At 44.0% G+C, this 15,845-nt stretch overlaps 2 protein-coding genes across 2 annotated transcripts in view; one reads left to right on the top strand and one right to left on the bottom strand.

The window, feature by feature from the left end:
- Window positions 1–8,585: 8,585 nt before the first annotated feature.
- On the top strand, window positions 8,586–10,505 carry Klhl34 (kelch like family member 34). The gene has a single exon (XM_052171659.1). It carries the CDS (start codon window positions 8,586–8,588, stop codon window positions 10,503–10,505), a length of 1,920 nt encoding a protein of 639 aa, XP_052027619.1.
- A 2,936-nt stretch (window positions 10,506–13,441) lies between these two features.
- Window positions 13,442–15,845, bottom strand: part of LOC127674919 (connector enhancer of kinase suppressor of ras 2) — a 63,884-nt gene continuing 61,480 nt past the window's right edge. The window contains exon 11 of the mRNA XM_052170743.1: window positions 13,442–13,931. Within this exon, the coding sequence (XP_052026703.1) occupies window positions 13,716–13,931 (216 nt within the window). The 3' untranslated portion in view covers window positions 13,442–13,715. The remainder of the gene's footprint in view (window positions 13,932–15,845) is intronic.

Raw genomic sequence — 15,845 nt, 5'->3', positions numbered from 1 at the left:
CTGCTTTCAACTTGAGAAAGATAGCCCACCATGTTCTAGTTCCAATGTTTAACTATACAATGCCCGAAGGATGTTTGCTTCAGATAATCTTTAGCCTTCCTTACTTCCTTATTCTGTACTTCCCCATTCCATGCAAGTTTTGTCCTCCACCCCTTGCCTTGTGAATTGTGGCCTCCAACCCTTGTCTTGTGATTTTTCCCCTTTAAATACCCCTGACTTCAGTTGCACGGGGTCCTCAGTCCTTTACCCCTGCGTGGGGTACAGCTGTGGAACCCAGAATTCTGGAATAAAGAAATCCTCATGCTATTGCATCTAGACCGTTTCTCGCGAGTGATTTGGGTGTCACTTTCCGGGATGTGGGGTGCTGGGGCACCCTCCATTTTTGGGGGGTCTTACACTGTCAGAGAGTGTCTAAGGTCTACAGTGTAGAGTCCTGCATGGCTGCTGTAGAAGGGATGCTGTGACACAGTTTCTGCCTCTGTAGCAGAGCTAGCAGAGCATGGACCTCCAAGAGTGTGGATTGTTGCTATGGGTAGGGGGGGTTCTTTGTATAATAATGTACACAATTTATTTTATGTTCCTCCTTTGGGAAATCATCTCCCCACCAAAGTTTCAGGAAATGTTCTCCCTGACAAGGTTAATGACTCCATGGTACTTAGAAGCAGCAGGAATCCAGGGTGCAAGAGTTTATCTATGTATTAGCAAAATGGTAAATGTTGTGACCTTCAAGACAGCCTTAAGGCAGTGGAAAAGAACTCTTAAAGCATGAATTCAAGAATGTATAATTTCTCAACTATGAAAAATATAAGGATGCAATATGAATTATGTGAGGGGCTTTACAAACCTTAAAGAACATAGCTGTACTATGAGGCAGCTTGTCAGAAAGATATAAAAGGAAATAAAGAGATTTATGAAGTGCTGATTACAGGGCAAGATCCCACCCAGCTAAGTTTATTGTTTATGCTTACAAAGGCAGGAAGATTCCTGAGTTCAACATCATCCTGAGACAGAGTAAGTTTAGGTTCAGACTTGGTAGGAATGGTGATTTCAGAGTGAGATCCCACTAGGCTAGTTTACTGTCTGTGCTTACAAAGGCAGGTAGATCTCTGAATTCATTTGCCAGGATGAAAATAAATGTACTTGCTGTCTTCTAAGAGTCAGTGGGTTAAGGCCATAAAATGCTAATTACTGGGGCCAACAAAAGGGAATCTGGGGTAAATTATTGAATTGATATGTAAATGGTCTGTAAGAGAGAGATACCCAGAGAGAACTGGGTGGAGAGGGAACCTAGCTATTTTAGAATTTTTCTAGCAGCATTTCTGACATTGGAAAACCCAAGAATTTTTTTTTAGCAGCGTTTCTGACTTTCCGAAAAACTAAGTATTTTTTTTCTAGCAGGTTTTATGACTTTGGTTGGAAAACCCGTGTGTTATTCGGAGAGTTTTAGAATTTTTTTCTACCAAGAGCTTAGCTGTCTGGAGATATCCGAGAGCAGCTGAGAGCAGAACATAGGGCTTGTACCCACAATTTACTTAAGCCCCCCCTCCTTTTTTTGCTTCTCCCCAACACACAGCTTCCTCAGAATTCCTCTACAAGCAAGGCTGGTATGTGGCACTAGAGCAGAATTTTCCTTGTTGTTGAAACCCAGCCACCCACCTACCTACCCCATGTCCCCACCAAAGAGTTTGTCCCTCTATCACTTTCTTTGTTGATTGGAACTTGGGAAAACCTAATTTTTTTTTAAATTGAATATCGTCTTCATTTATATTGACAATGGTAAAACCTTTTCTGATATCCCCCCTCCCCTAAGACCCCTAACCCCTCCTCCTATCCCCTGCCTCCACGTATATGCCCCTCCACCCAACCCACTCCTACCTCCCCACCTTGGTTTCCCTTTTTTGGGGCATCTATTGAGCCTCCTGACCAAGGACCTCTCCTCCCACTGATGCCCGACAAGGCCTTCCTCTGCCACATTTTTGGCTGGAACCATGTGTACCCCTTGGTTGATGGTTCAGTCCCTGGGAGTCTTGGGGCCACTGGGTGGCCGAAATCATTGTTCTTCCCACGGGGCTGTAAACCCCTTCAGTTCCTCCGGACCACCCTCCAGCTCCTCCATTGGGATCCCACGCCCAGACCAATGACTGGCTGCTAGCATCTGTCTCTGTATTTGTAAGGCACTGGCAGGGCTCCTCTGGAGACAACCATGGCATACTCCTTTTGGTATACACTTCTTGTCATCCATACTACTGTCGGGGTTTGTGGACTGTTTATGGGATGAGTCCCCAGGTCAGTCTCTGCTCCACACATTGTCTCCCTTATTGCTCCTGTGACTATTTTGTTCCCTTTCTTAGAGGAACCGAAGCACCCTCACTGAAGTCCTCCTTCTCCTTGAGCTTCCTGTGCTGGGTGAATTGTAACTTGTTTATTTAGAGCTTTTGGGTTAACATCCGCTTATTAGTGAGTGCATACCATGTGTGTTCTTTTGTGATTGGGTTGCCTTGCTCAGGATGACACTTTCTAGTTCCATCCATTTGCCTAAGAATTTCATAAATTCATTTGTTTTTAATAGCCGAATAGTACTCTATTGTACATATATACCACAGTTTCTGTATCCATTCCTCTGTTGAGGGACATCTGGGTTCTTCCCATCTTCTGGCTATTATAAATAAGGCAGCTATGAACAAATGGTGCTGGATCAATTGGAGATCTGTAGGCAGAAAAATGCAAATTGACCCATTCTTATCTCCTTGTACAAAGCTCAAGTCCAAGTGGATTAAGGATCTACACATAAAACCAGACACACTGAAGCTTATAGAGGAGAAAATGGGGACTAATCTTGAACACATGGGCACAGGGGAAATGTTCCTGAGCAGAACAGCAATGGATTATGCTCTAAGAACAAGACTCGACAATTGGGACCTCAAAACTGCAAAGTTTCTGTAAGGCAAAGGACATAGTCAATAGGACAAAACGGCAACCAACAAATTGGGAAAAGATCTTTACCAACCCTACATCTGATAGAGGGCTAATATCCAATGTATACAAAGAACTCAAGAAATTAGTCTCCAGAGAGTCAAATAACCCTATTAAAAATGGGATACAGAGCTAAACAGGGAATTCTCAACTGAGGAAACTTGAATGTCTCTAAAGCACCTAAAGAAATGTTCAGCATCCTTAGTTATCAGGGAAATGCAATCAAAACAACCCTGCCACCTTACACCAGTCAGAATGGCTAAGATCAAAAACTCAAGGGACAACAGATGCTGGAGAGGATGTGGGGGAAAAGGAACACTTCTTTATTGTTGGTGGGATTGCAAGCTGGTACAACCACTCTGGAAATCAGTTTGGCGATTCCTCAGAAAATTGGACATAGTACTACCTGAGGACGCAGCTATATCCCTCCTGCGTGTAAACCCAGAGGATGCTCCTACGTATAATAAGGAAACCTAAATCTTTGTGTGCTATGGTCATGCAGATTTAGTCTCATATTCAACCATTTCTTCTAATTACCCTCAGATTAAACTGTCTCTTTATTACTTTGGGGCAAGAACGGTTTCTTTCATTGACATAGCATAAATCAATCCAGTAGGAAAAAAAGACTAAGTAAACCAGGTGTATGGTACCTGTAGACTAGTCTTAAGAGAAAAATAGTGTCATGTGCATTTGAAACTACTCTGGAGTTCATTTTGCCTTCTAAAACAATACTGAAAGACTGATGGGTAGGGGAGGGAGAGATGCCTTTTAGTGTGAGGCTGTCTTGATTCTCAGGTGCAGATGTGCCATTGGCTCCACATGCCTGCATACATGGTATCCATAGAACTTGTCTGACCAGGGGACAACAGATGTTTACCTTTCCCTTTCCCAAAAGTGTCAATGCATCTTGGGTGGGGTTTTGTAATGATGTGTATTCTACCACGATAGTTCTGAGAAAGTAATTTAGTAGGAAGAGGTAGGTATGAGCAGGTGAGGGGAGGCAGAAAACGAAATCATGCAACATTAAGCATGCTCCCACAGAAAGTGGCTGAGTCTAGCAGGTGAGCTCAGGAAATGGTACAAATGACTTGCACAGAGAACTGTCACACGTGTGTGGAGGCCAAAGGTTGATGTCAAGTTGCTTCCTTAATTGCCTTCACTTTATCTTTAGAGACAGGGTTTTACATTGAACCTGGAGCTCACCAATTCAGAAAGCCTAGCTGCTTACTGAGCTCTAAGGCTCCTCCTGTCTTGACATCCCAGCGCTATGATGTCAGGAACACATCAACAGGCCTAGTCCCAGGGTTATTTTTGTTGTTGTTATTGTTGTTTGTTTTTGTTTTCTGACAGGTTAGCTCAGGGCAGGTGGAGTGCTTGGGGTGAGTAGTATTGCAGCTTGAAGTGTGCTTGAGAAGGGTGCTTGAAGAATTGAGTTCTATGTTTTCTTACAGAGATGAAGATGGATGGAGGGAATTGATAACAGCAATTCACAGGCCTGCCTAGTAGTGGGAGGTTCAGAGAACATAGCAGAGTTTCAGTAGGAATGTTGGGAAATTGAGCTAGGTTTTCAGTAGAAACTTAACCATACTAAATGGATCATGGGCTACTGCTAGTGTACTTGGGGCACTCTGTCTGAGTAGGGTGGGCAGTAGTGCATGTTACTGCATGTGAGAGCCATGTAGGTTTGGTCTGATTAAAGGGTTGGAGCAAGAGAGCAGCACTAGGTGGTGTAAAAGTAATAATCCCCTCTCAGAAGGGTCATATCCATCGGGACTCCATAGCCAACACCACCTGTGGTCACTCGTCTGATTCTTATAGCCTTACTGTGTCTTGGACCACAGCTGTGTAAGGGGGTGGAGAACAAGACTTTCAAGACTTTCTCCCCACCCCCAAAGTGTTCAACACAACACTGTGACAAAGACCAAGTCAGGTGCTGTAGACAGTCCAAGAAGCAGCCCCTACTCTGAGGAGTTGATAGTCTGTCTAGTGCAGAGAGGACAACTCGTACACTTCCTTTTTCAACTTCCCATCAGAACTACCCAGCACTGTGTTCTGGTTGGATTACAAGGCAAGATTCTGGGAAATCGAATTGTTCTGGTCAGAATATATGTGTCTTCCTAAAATTCAGATGTAGAAGCTTAATATCCAGCATAATACCCTTGAGAAGTGTGGTCTCTGGGAAGTGAGTAGGCCACAGGGCTCTGCCTTGATGATGGCCTTAATACCGTCTGTCTTTCTCCCAAGTAAGATACAGCAAGAAGGTACCATCTCTACATAGTACAGAGTCATCACTAGACACTAAATGCACTGGTGCCTTGAATGTTGGCTTCCCAGCTTCCAGAGCTGTGAACAATGAGTTCCTTTTGTTTATGCAGTATCCCCTTTAAGGAACAGAGCAAGATAACAATTTAAGACACACATCTACCACAATTTAAACACAGAGAGACTAAATTTTTATTTAATATTACTTAATATTGCACAGAAATAAAAATACCAACACTATACAACTGCTACTTAAATGACAATGATTTTCTTGGGTTAACAGTTACATTTTCTAAACAAGATCTTACAAGCACACATAATGGAGAAATGTCTTCAGTTAACACACGCCGTCACATCTTCTATGGCAAAAATGCATTAGGTGGGCCAGCAATTAAACACATTATTTTTTTATGCAAAACTGCAATTTTAATGTTAAGAGTTTAAGAGTTTCCACAGCATCTTTAATTTGGTAATGTGACATTTTGAATCCAAATGCTTTGTCATGGGCAGTTCTGATGGGTGGGATTCAGTACATGTGTGAACAATGTGCTCGCCAAAAACCACTTAAGTCTTTTTTAAGTTAGTAAAATGCTGAGTAAAGTTTGTCGCATGATTTGATTTTTATCATACATGAGGTCACATAATATAGTAGGAAGGCAACCCTGGGTTCTTGGCCAGACTCTCAATCAATCATCAAACCGTTCAGACAAGCCACAGTCTCTTTGGAGCTCATTTGCCACATTTGTATAAAAAGAAAAATGATGTTGGAGGAAAGGGTCAAGGTTTGGCTTAACATTCCCCCAAATTCCTTCTAGCCCAATTTAATTAGGTTTAGTGAAGGGCATTTAAATTTAAAATGGAGAATTGTGTGAAATAAATCATAGCCATATTTCACTATTTTTGGAGATAGGGTCACACTGTGCAGCGTTGGTTGGCCTAGAAGTTGGTATGTAGACCAGGCTGGCCTCAAACACAGAGATCCACCAGTCTCTGCCTCCTGAGTGCTAAAATTAAAGGCATGTGCTGCCATGCCAAGTTTATGTTTCACTTTTGAACCACACATTTTAATACCATCCTCCATTTCCATAGGAACAGTACTCTCCCGGAATCCATTTGTACCTTTAACATTAGGATTTTCTGTTAGAACATTTTTTTTTTTAGAGTTACAGAAGTACAACCCCAGTCCTACTATACTCTATAGCTTGGCAATCAAAGTTATCACTTAATTCTGTCTTTGGCAGCAGTATCGCGTTTTAAAATATTTATTTATTTTTATTTTAGGTGTATGAGTGTTTTGCTTGTGTGTATGTCTGTGCGCCACTTGTGTGCCTGCACAGAGGCCAGAAAAAGGGGTTGGTTTTCTTGGAACTAGAGTTACAGATGGATGTGAGCCACCAGGTGGGTTCTGGGAACTGGACCCTAGACCATTGCCAAGAGCAGCAAGAGCAGCAAGTGCTCTTAAGTGCACAGCTAGCTCTTCAGCTCAGCAGACTTTTTACTAATTATTTTATGAAATTAAAGAATCATGTAATCGGAAACCATGAAAGTGCTGATGGCTGGCCGAGTAGGAAATGGCAGCCCTTTTGTCTTTCCTAGGACTTTTCTTTTTTTCTTTTTTTCTTTTTTTTGCTTCTATGAAATAGAGTTCTGTCTGAAAGACTCATCTAGAACAGACTCACTGCTGGAGGGGCTGCTTTCGAAATCCAGGAAAACGAACTCCAGCTGGAAGCGAAACACAACTGAAGCCTATAATTTGGCAAGAAAGAGCGCTTAATGAAGTCATAATGTAAGAGCAGGATGCGGGCGAGGAACAGGGTGCTCTTAGTCATCATTTCTGTGCTTGGTGTTTCTTATAAAAACCACTTTGTGGGGAGGGGCCACCAGTCTCCTGAGCCTTGCAACTTTGTCTTGTCTTGGCACTGAGGGTGTGGCAGCCAGCCTATAGATCATAGCATGGAAAAGCAGAGAGAGGAAACTAGAAGGAATTACAATTTTTTTAAAAGGAGCTATCATTCTTTGAATGTTAGCTATAACATCTTTCTCTGCTTTGCCAAGAGAAGGTTTTCACAAGGGCAAGAGTACCAAAGAGATCTCCTCTGGGGTCAGAGGGCAGGGTTTGGGAGCAAATTCCTTGGAATGTAAAACCAGGCAGCTTGGGAGACTCTGGCTGCCTTAGGAAGGGCAAGTGCCCCTGAATTTCACATAGGGCACAAGCACTTGGCCCAGAGCTTGGGGTTCTCTCTGCTTTAGCTCTTGCTAGTGTCTTCTCTGAGCAGAGGCCTCCTCTTAGGTGTCAGCGCTCAAAATTGCCTCTTAATCCCAGCTTGCTCCCCACTAATTAGGACATCTTCAAAGCCAAAAGATGAGCCTGAGGCTCCTTTTTCCTTGCATAGGGCCACCAAAAGGGCCTCTAACCTAGTCAGGTATCCCTGTCAACACATCACCAGGACTAGAGTCCCAAGGGAATCCGGCCCTTCCTTAGCATTTGTCACCCCACCCTCAGCTCAGCATTCCGGGGGACGCCCCCTCCCCTCCCCGCGGTTACTAGAGGCCAGTCAGGTCACACAAGTCAGTGCCCGGGCTCAGGAAGCTTCCTGCTGAGCCCTTGGGCAATTCGCAGCCAGCAGCTGGGACGCAGGGCGGGGCCGGTCGCCAAGAGCCAGCCGGCCAAGGCGAGCACTATTCCTGTCGCTGTGAGCTACCGGCATGTTATGTGCAGCGCCCAATCACGCTCCCAATCCTCTAAGCTGACCTGCGCTTCCCCCCAGGGCCACAGGCTTTGATTTGATCGTTCTCTCAGAACAAGCTCACCCCCAGCCCCCCTATCCAGTTGTCCTTGGACTGCGCGAGTGTCTACGGAGCAGCCACGACCGGGAGTTCAGAGCCACCATCCTGCCTTCCGGGGCACCCACAATAGGGCCACATCCACGCATCTGGCCTTTTGGAGATTCAGTACCCTCGACCTCTCCAGGTGATGGTGCGCGGCCACCGCCGCCCCTGGTGTGCAAGTGTGGGCTCCCCAAATTGTGTAGGGGAGGCGGCTTTGGGCAACGCGCTGTCATGCTCACCAACAGCTGAAAGCAAGTCTAGCAATACCGAGAAGACTCCGAAATCCACACCCTCTGCTACTAGAGGCTTCTGGAAATTGTCTCTACATCTTACTTTGTCTGGGAGGGGCACGGAACAACCGCCAAATCTGGATGAAGGAATCCTAGATTTTAAGCTGAGCAGGCAAAAATCAGCCTTTGCTAGGGGCTCAGCATCTGGACAGCGGAGGTGGGGGTTCCGTGTGGTGGGATGCCTGCAGCCGCGCCTGGCTGGCTCCATCCCAGCTTCCCGCCTTGGGCATCATGAGTTACTTCCTGTCTTACTGCAAAGCCCACGGCAGCTCTCTTCTCACTGGCTACCAGGCCCTACGCGCTGAGGGCTTCTTGTGCGACGTGACCCTGGAGGCCGAGGGCAGTGAGTTCCCAGCGCACAGGTCACTTCTGGCGTGCTCCAGCGACTACTTCAGGGCCCTGTTTAAAAGTCACACTCAGGAATCGCGGGCTCGCGTTATTCACCTGCATGTGCCTTCAGCAGCTGGCCTACAGCGCCTGCTGGACTTCATCTACACTGCCTGGCTGCCCCTTTCCATGGAGACCGTGGAGGACACTCTGGAGGCTGCCAGCTACCTGCAAGTCACTGAGGCCTTGGGACTGTGTGCCCACTACTTGGAACGCCAGCTTGCCCCAGAGAATTGCTGCTTCACTGCCAATGTGGCAGCTCGATTTGGCCTGGCCCGCACCCTAGGTGCAGCGGAGCGCTGTATTGTGCGCCACCTGGGGGAGCTGTTAGTGATGGGCACTGGCCCCTCGGGGCTGCTGGAACTCAATCCTATATCAATGAAAGCTGTGCTGGGTGCCCCCAACGTGGCACGGGTGCCTGAAACACGGCTGCTGGGCCTGGCACTAGCCTGGCTGCAGCAGGAGCCCAAGGCCCAGCGCCTGGCACATAGTTCAACACTGCTTGGATGCATCCGCTTTGGCCTGGTGCCTGCTGCTGTGCTGCGGCGCATGTACTCGGGCTCCGGTCTGACACTACCTACTAGGATCAAGAGTCTCATCATCCAGGCCCTCAATTACCACACAGCACCCTCCAGGCAGCCACTTCTGCAGGGAGAACAGACCAGTGTCCGGAGTCCCCAGACCCGTATCTTGCTAGTTGGTGGTCTCAGAGCTAGGGAGACAGCAACTGAGGAAATTATGGTCCTACCAGAGGTAGTTCAGAATCGGCACCCTGCACCTGAACCAGAGGAAGAGGAGGGCGAGGAGGGAGAGGAGTGGGAGCTCACTCAGGATGTGGTGTCTTTCGACGTGTACAACCACAGCTGGCACAGCCTGACACGGCTGCCCGCACCACTGCTAGGCCACAGCTTATGTGCCACTGGCAACTTCTTATATGTCCTTGGAGGGGAGAGCCTGTCTGGCAGCCCATCTAGTTCCCTGGCTGATGGTTCAAGGTCAGTCACAGCCTTAGTGCACCGTTATGACCCGCGCTTCCACACTTGGACACAGGTGCCTGCCATGCGAGAGGCAAGGGCCTACTTCTGGTGTGGTGTGGTAGGCGAGAGTCTCCTGGCTGTTGGAGGCCTGGGCACCTGTGGTGAGGCACTGGCCTCAGTGGAGATGTATGACCTTCGAAGGGACCGCTGGATGGCAGCTGGAGAGCTACCCCGGGCAGTACACGGTCATGCAGGCGCTGTTGGGGACCATGGTGTTGTGTTCATCTCCGGGGGCAAGGCTGGGAGAGGTGGAGGAGGCACAAGTAGCCTCCGGGATATGTACTCCCTTAGCCCCGGAGAGAGAGTGTGGAACAAGAGGGCACCCATGGGCACAGCTCGCTATGGGCACTACCTTGCAGTGCTGCGAGGTGCGGTGTTTGCCTTTTTGGGGAGATATGAGCCCTTTTCTGAGATCGAACGCTATGACCCCAGCACAGACCAGTGGACTCGGTTGCGGTCACTACCCTATGACCGCTTCTGCTATGGACTTGCTGTGGTAGAAGAGACAGTGCTGCTGCTGGGTGGCCTCAAGTGGCGGGACTCACACCAGGTGCCAACTCGGAATGTAGTGGGCTATGACCTTGACCTGGACCACTGGGAAGATATAGGCTGTGTGCTGCCGTGGGCGTGGAGTGGCCTTCAGTGTGCGGTGCTGCAGCTGCCTGAGGGTAGGGAGGAGACAAGGGAGGGAGAGACTGGAGAGGTGACAGGTTTAGTGCTGGATTGAAGAGGTGAGTCCAGTCTTCAGAGGATCCAAGACCAAGTTGTTCTTGACCTTGCCTGAAGAGCACTGCTTTTTTTCCCCCTAAGAGGACTCAGATAGAGCAGTTCTGAAGGGTAAGGAGGCAAACAAGGCCTTGGTCAAAGGCTAACTATTCCCCTTCAACTGCAAATGTCAGCCAGGAATGGTCAAATGCAAAGACATGAGCCAGCTTTAGTTAACTGAAGAGTTTTCAGAAAGACAGACTCATTCTGGCCTAGAGGTGGAATTTTAAAATAAAATAGGACCTTATTTCTCTCCCTAAGGTGTTTTTCAAGTACTTAATATTTTCATGTCTCCCATCCAAAGAATGAACAACTAGTTACATACAAACCACAGAAAACTGTTGGCTACAATAGCTGTAATAATAGTCCCAGTAGACAGTATTTGGTGAAATTGTGAAGGGGTGTGTGTGTATGCATACACGCACCTTCCTTAAACAGTATGGAATGGTTGTACCAAGAGAAGTGATATTTATGGTGCAGAGCCATGGTTATAGTTCTGCTTTGACAGTTTTGTATTGACATAGAACTGAGAAGGGGAAAAAAAACCCAGAAAAAACATATGAGAAACTATTCTTGGTTAATACCTTTTCTGTCCTGTCCTCATCTGCGTTTACACTGGCAGCTTATTAATTTAGATATATTTCACTTAACCACAATATACTACATCTGTAAGAAAAGTAGGTTATTGGTGGTTTCACTCTTAGTTTCCGAAAAGCTCACAGAAAAGGAATGTGTAGGTGAAGTTTTTAAGGTTAGGTCAGGTCAGTGGGAACATAGCTTGAGGTTTCAAGGTTTCAGAGGAGACCTTGGTAAGCTCTGAACAGGTGTTACTTCTGGCTTGTGAGATTAGTGAGGTGGCAAAGTGAGAACTTGTAACTGGGTTGGTGGTAGTGAGGGTGGTTGTATGATTAGGTCACAGAGAGATGTGGTAAGCCCTTTGCATGAATAAAGTAGGTGCTTTATAAGGATTCATTAAGAGCTGAATTTATTTTACTTCAGCTTACAGTGCTGCCTCTCGCCTAGATTTGAAACTAATGCAATAAACTGTACAGATATATAGTGTTAAAAGGTCTCTTTCATGCTAGGCTAGTCTTATAACTCACCAGTCTTATAAAATTCATCAGTTTAAATTTTTACCATTAAAATAACAGCTGACTTTACAAAAGAGGAAGCTGCTTACTAGCAGCAGAGTTAGTCTTCCCACCAACGGCCTGTTTGCAGGCTGTCTGTCCACTGTATACGGGACACATCCACCATGTACAAATAGTCTTAAGTGAAAATATACCACATTGGTCTAGTGAACATCAATATGCCTAAACAACTGTAACAAGCACACTTCATTTTATGACAAGAGGGGTTTTGTTTGTTCTCTCTCTCTCTCTCTCTTTTTCTTTTACATATACAAAATCCCACAAATAAAATGTGTGTCACTAACCATGCAGTAAATAAATGCTTTTACAAATAGGGTTTTCTAAATGATAAAAATATTACACTGGACCCACAATTCCATACAAACATTGATGCATGTTTCTCATCCATTTTGACTAAATATAGGATTACTGAAAATGTGCTGTAGAAAGGCCACTCTCCTGTACAGGTGTGCAAAGTCTGCAAAACGATAGTGATTTAATGTGACTTCCAAAGCAAAGGAAAAGAATCCCGCTGTGTAGTTTTTACTTTCTTCTCTACAGCAAAAATATTCACTGGCATATATCTGAACTCTTAGAGATGTAAATACATTCACTGAGCTGTACAGGCAACAGGATAAAGCTGATAAGAAGTAGATTTTAGGATATAGAATAGTAAAGGAGGGTCTTTCCCTCCTGAAAAACAGCAAATTGTGACTTGTATATTCTGCAGCCACACACTAAAAAGCAGCAAGTCACTTTCATGCTGTGGTCACTTTCCAAAACTAGACACATAGAAATGGCAATATGTGAAGAGGACTTTTTCATAGACTCCACCCACTCTATAAACAGTTCAGGACTCTAGGAAAAACCTCTAAGTGCTTGATATCAGGCCACTCAATGTAGTAACTCCCTGAATGACTGCCATCCTCTGTTCCTTAGTAGAGAAATCCATTAATATTTTTTCAACATTGTTTTCTCTACTGTAAGTTCTGTCTGTCACGACTAAGTGCATTTTACTACCTTGCCTGATGTATAATTACAGAAGTTTAGTTACAGACCAAGGGAAAATTGGAAACTGCCTCGAAAATGGACTTATTTCAGTGTATACCTTGTCTTTTAAGAGTTAAGAGTTCAAAAAACATGAGTTTGGGTTGAAATTGTGTGTGTGTGTGTGTGTGTGTGTGTGTGTGTGTGTGTGTGTGTGTAGCTGTTAGCTGCCTTTCTGGGTGAGTTAAGTCTGTTTTAAAAAAATCCATTCTTAAATTCTTCTGTACACAATCAGCATTTCATCACTACAAAAATAAAGGAAGATTTAAACCAAGAAAATAAAGCAGCTCTATCTTCAATTTTGGTCTTAGTTACAAAAACATCTTACAAAGCTTTGCCCTGATACACCATGCAGTGTTCTCATAGATTTGGAATAGTACCTCCATTAACCAGTTAGCACAAGTTAATAGACTGTTAAGACAGATATTAGACCTGAACTTTTCTTATGTTCATGCTCTTCTAGTTTGCTTAACTCTTTTTATACGCACCTACATTTCATAAAAATAAAACTACAGCATTAAACTTTGTGCAATGTTTAAGAAAATTCTTAGAACATTTTAATAAATATAAAAAGGTTTAAATTCTTTCCCACCCACAAGGATGTCTGCACCTGAAAAAATTGTGATTTACGGTTGAAGTCTCATTTATATAAAATTAACTTAAAGGGAGAAGAGATGACCTCAGATAGAAAACTGCTTTTTTGTGGTTTTTCTACTTGAAGATCACCTGTTTTCAGAATTGTCTGCAAAAGTTAATTTAAGTCATTAAAGATAGTTGATTTTGCACATGGTAAACATAAGCTGAGCACTGACTGCATATAAAACATACAAATGCTCTTTAAAGACAGTGGTAATGTGACCATGTATGCTTTGTTTCATATAGTTTGGTAACATTAAAGTATAGCTTGTCAAGTATCCAACACACTGATAAAAAACTACCTTATATACTTATTCAGAGTACCAGCAGGTACTAGATGGCCTCAAGGCAGAATGCACTTACACATGTGTCTCAATGTACGAGTGAGTATGTGTTAGAGAGGAAGTGAGAACATCTACGTCAGAAGAAATACTCAGTGGGTCATTTGAGGTGGTGTTTTGACAGATATCCAAGAAAAGGTCGAGGTACATCTGCTTCCATTGTTGGAATTCTTTAGATGTCAAGTCTGGATTGTCTAGGACTTTATCAATGATGGCTACTTCCCCTTCTCTGGCCTGAAAAGCAAAAAAGAATAGTTAAGATGGGGATGAAATTTTATCAAAATTTAAAATAAGTGCTAATACATTCAGACCCTTCTAAGAAACAGATGTGTTGTCATTTAGACTAACATCATAGTTTCTCTTTTTTCTAACACAGTCTTGGCTTGCTTGAATGTGATTTACTTTGTACTCTTAGCCCTTCCAATTTGCTATCTCTGATTACGGAAACCTTCGTGTTTTAAGGAAACCTTCCTCTACCTGTAAGATCCAGCTTAAAAGTCTCTCATTCTTCAACACTTTTCTTTAACACTCAAAGAGAAGCTGATCTCTTTCTGTCATGTCTGTGTTAACATCCTACCTTTGCCATCAAGTGTATTTATCACCATCTCTCTTGAGTTACCTTGGACCTTGCCCTGCCTCTCCTTCATGGTTAACTCCACATGCTTCAGTGAGAGAAAACAGGGACCCTGTTATTGCAAATACAGAATACTTGCCCTGTGACCATTAAGAATCCCTTCCCATAGCCCAGGGGCCCTATAATGGAGGTTGGGATTCAGTTGATGACTAAGCAACACTTTGGTATAACTCTCAAAAGCACAACTATCAACCATAGAAGAAGAGAATGTCTTCTGTGGAAGGTAAAATAGAGAAAGGGTTAAGACACTTTGAGAAAACTATTCTTTTCTTTTAGGGATCTAACAAAAGGCTAAGAGAATCTTAGAAATGTTCTGCAGGAGGAAGAAAAAAGCACACCAGTCGGGCAGAGTCAGAAGGGAAAGAAGACAACACATATAAGAAGTGCTTCTGGCCAGTGAGGAGCTAGGATACTAAACGGGTATCAGACTGATGATGCTGGCAGTTGCCTCTGCTGGGCTCTGAGAGCTATTCTTGGGTGTGTTTAGTTGTTCTTCTGTAATGGAAGATTTTTTTAACCTATTACTTTTCCAGGTCCCAAAGTTCAGGGCTCTGTAGCTCCCCATCATTTTTTAACCATCAAGGAGCATTTCTTTTTCAGTGTTTCCTTATCTTTCTTTATCCTAGAAGAGCAGAAGAGTCTAACAGCAAGATATATTGGGAACCTTCTTGAACTCAACATTTACAGTGGCATTTCATTGTCATAGGACAAAAATATTGTAGAGCATTTACAGAGCATAAAAGACAGGAAAAGAGAAAGAAGGAGAAGAGGAAGTAGGACTGTAAGGGAAAAGGAGAGAAGGGGATGGAGGGAGGAGGGGAGGGGGAACACAGAAGCAGGTATTTAAGATACTCACATATGGCAAAGAGGTGAGGGACAAAAAATAAACTCAATATTTCTGGACTGTCTCACATTGCTTTGTTTTGACATTTTTTGACTTATTTTCTTTTGCTTATATATTTTGGCTTCAGATTTTGTGTTTCTGTGATTTGTGTTTCTTGTTTCTTTGTTTTTAACAGAGAAATGGTGTGGAGTTGGGTGGGGAGTGTTTGGGAAGAGTTGGAAAAGAAGAATAGCATGATCACAATAAGTTATATGAAAAAATTTCAACAAAAGAAGGCAAAAATAAAATAAGATAGAAAGCTAAGCATATCTCTCAAATACAAATGGTCAACAGAATTACTCTTATGACTATTATAGCCCCCCTTGTAGAATTGTAGCATTAGCTACCAGTTCATAAATACTTCCATGGATTCAGATAGCACCTGCACATAATTGATGCTGAATCCTTGGCTGTTATTACCTGAAGAGATTTCAAATAATTATTTCTATTGTATCCATTTACTCATCTCTCTTTTAAAACTAAGATTTTAGCAGGATGCTAAAACATTTCTCACAGAAGTCCTTTGATGTTTTTGTGTTTTGGAATTGCTGTGGTCCACCTTCTGTATGACAGTTCTTGTTTGTTTGTTTTTGTTACATTTTCACTTTTTGTGTGGTACAGGACCTACTCC

Source organism: Apodemus sylvaticus, chromosome X (assembly GCF_947179515.1).
Source record: "Apodemus sylvaticus chromosome X, mApoSyl1.1, whole genome shotgun sequence".
Classification (NCBI taxonomy): Eukaryota; Metazoa; Chordata; class Mammalia; order Rodentia; family Muridae; genus Apodemus; species Apodemus sylvaticus.
The sequence above is the reverse complement of the archived record's forward strand: the minus strand, read 5'-3'. Positions and strand labels throughout refer to the sequence as shown.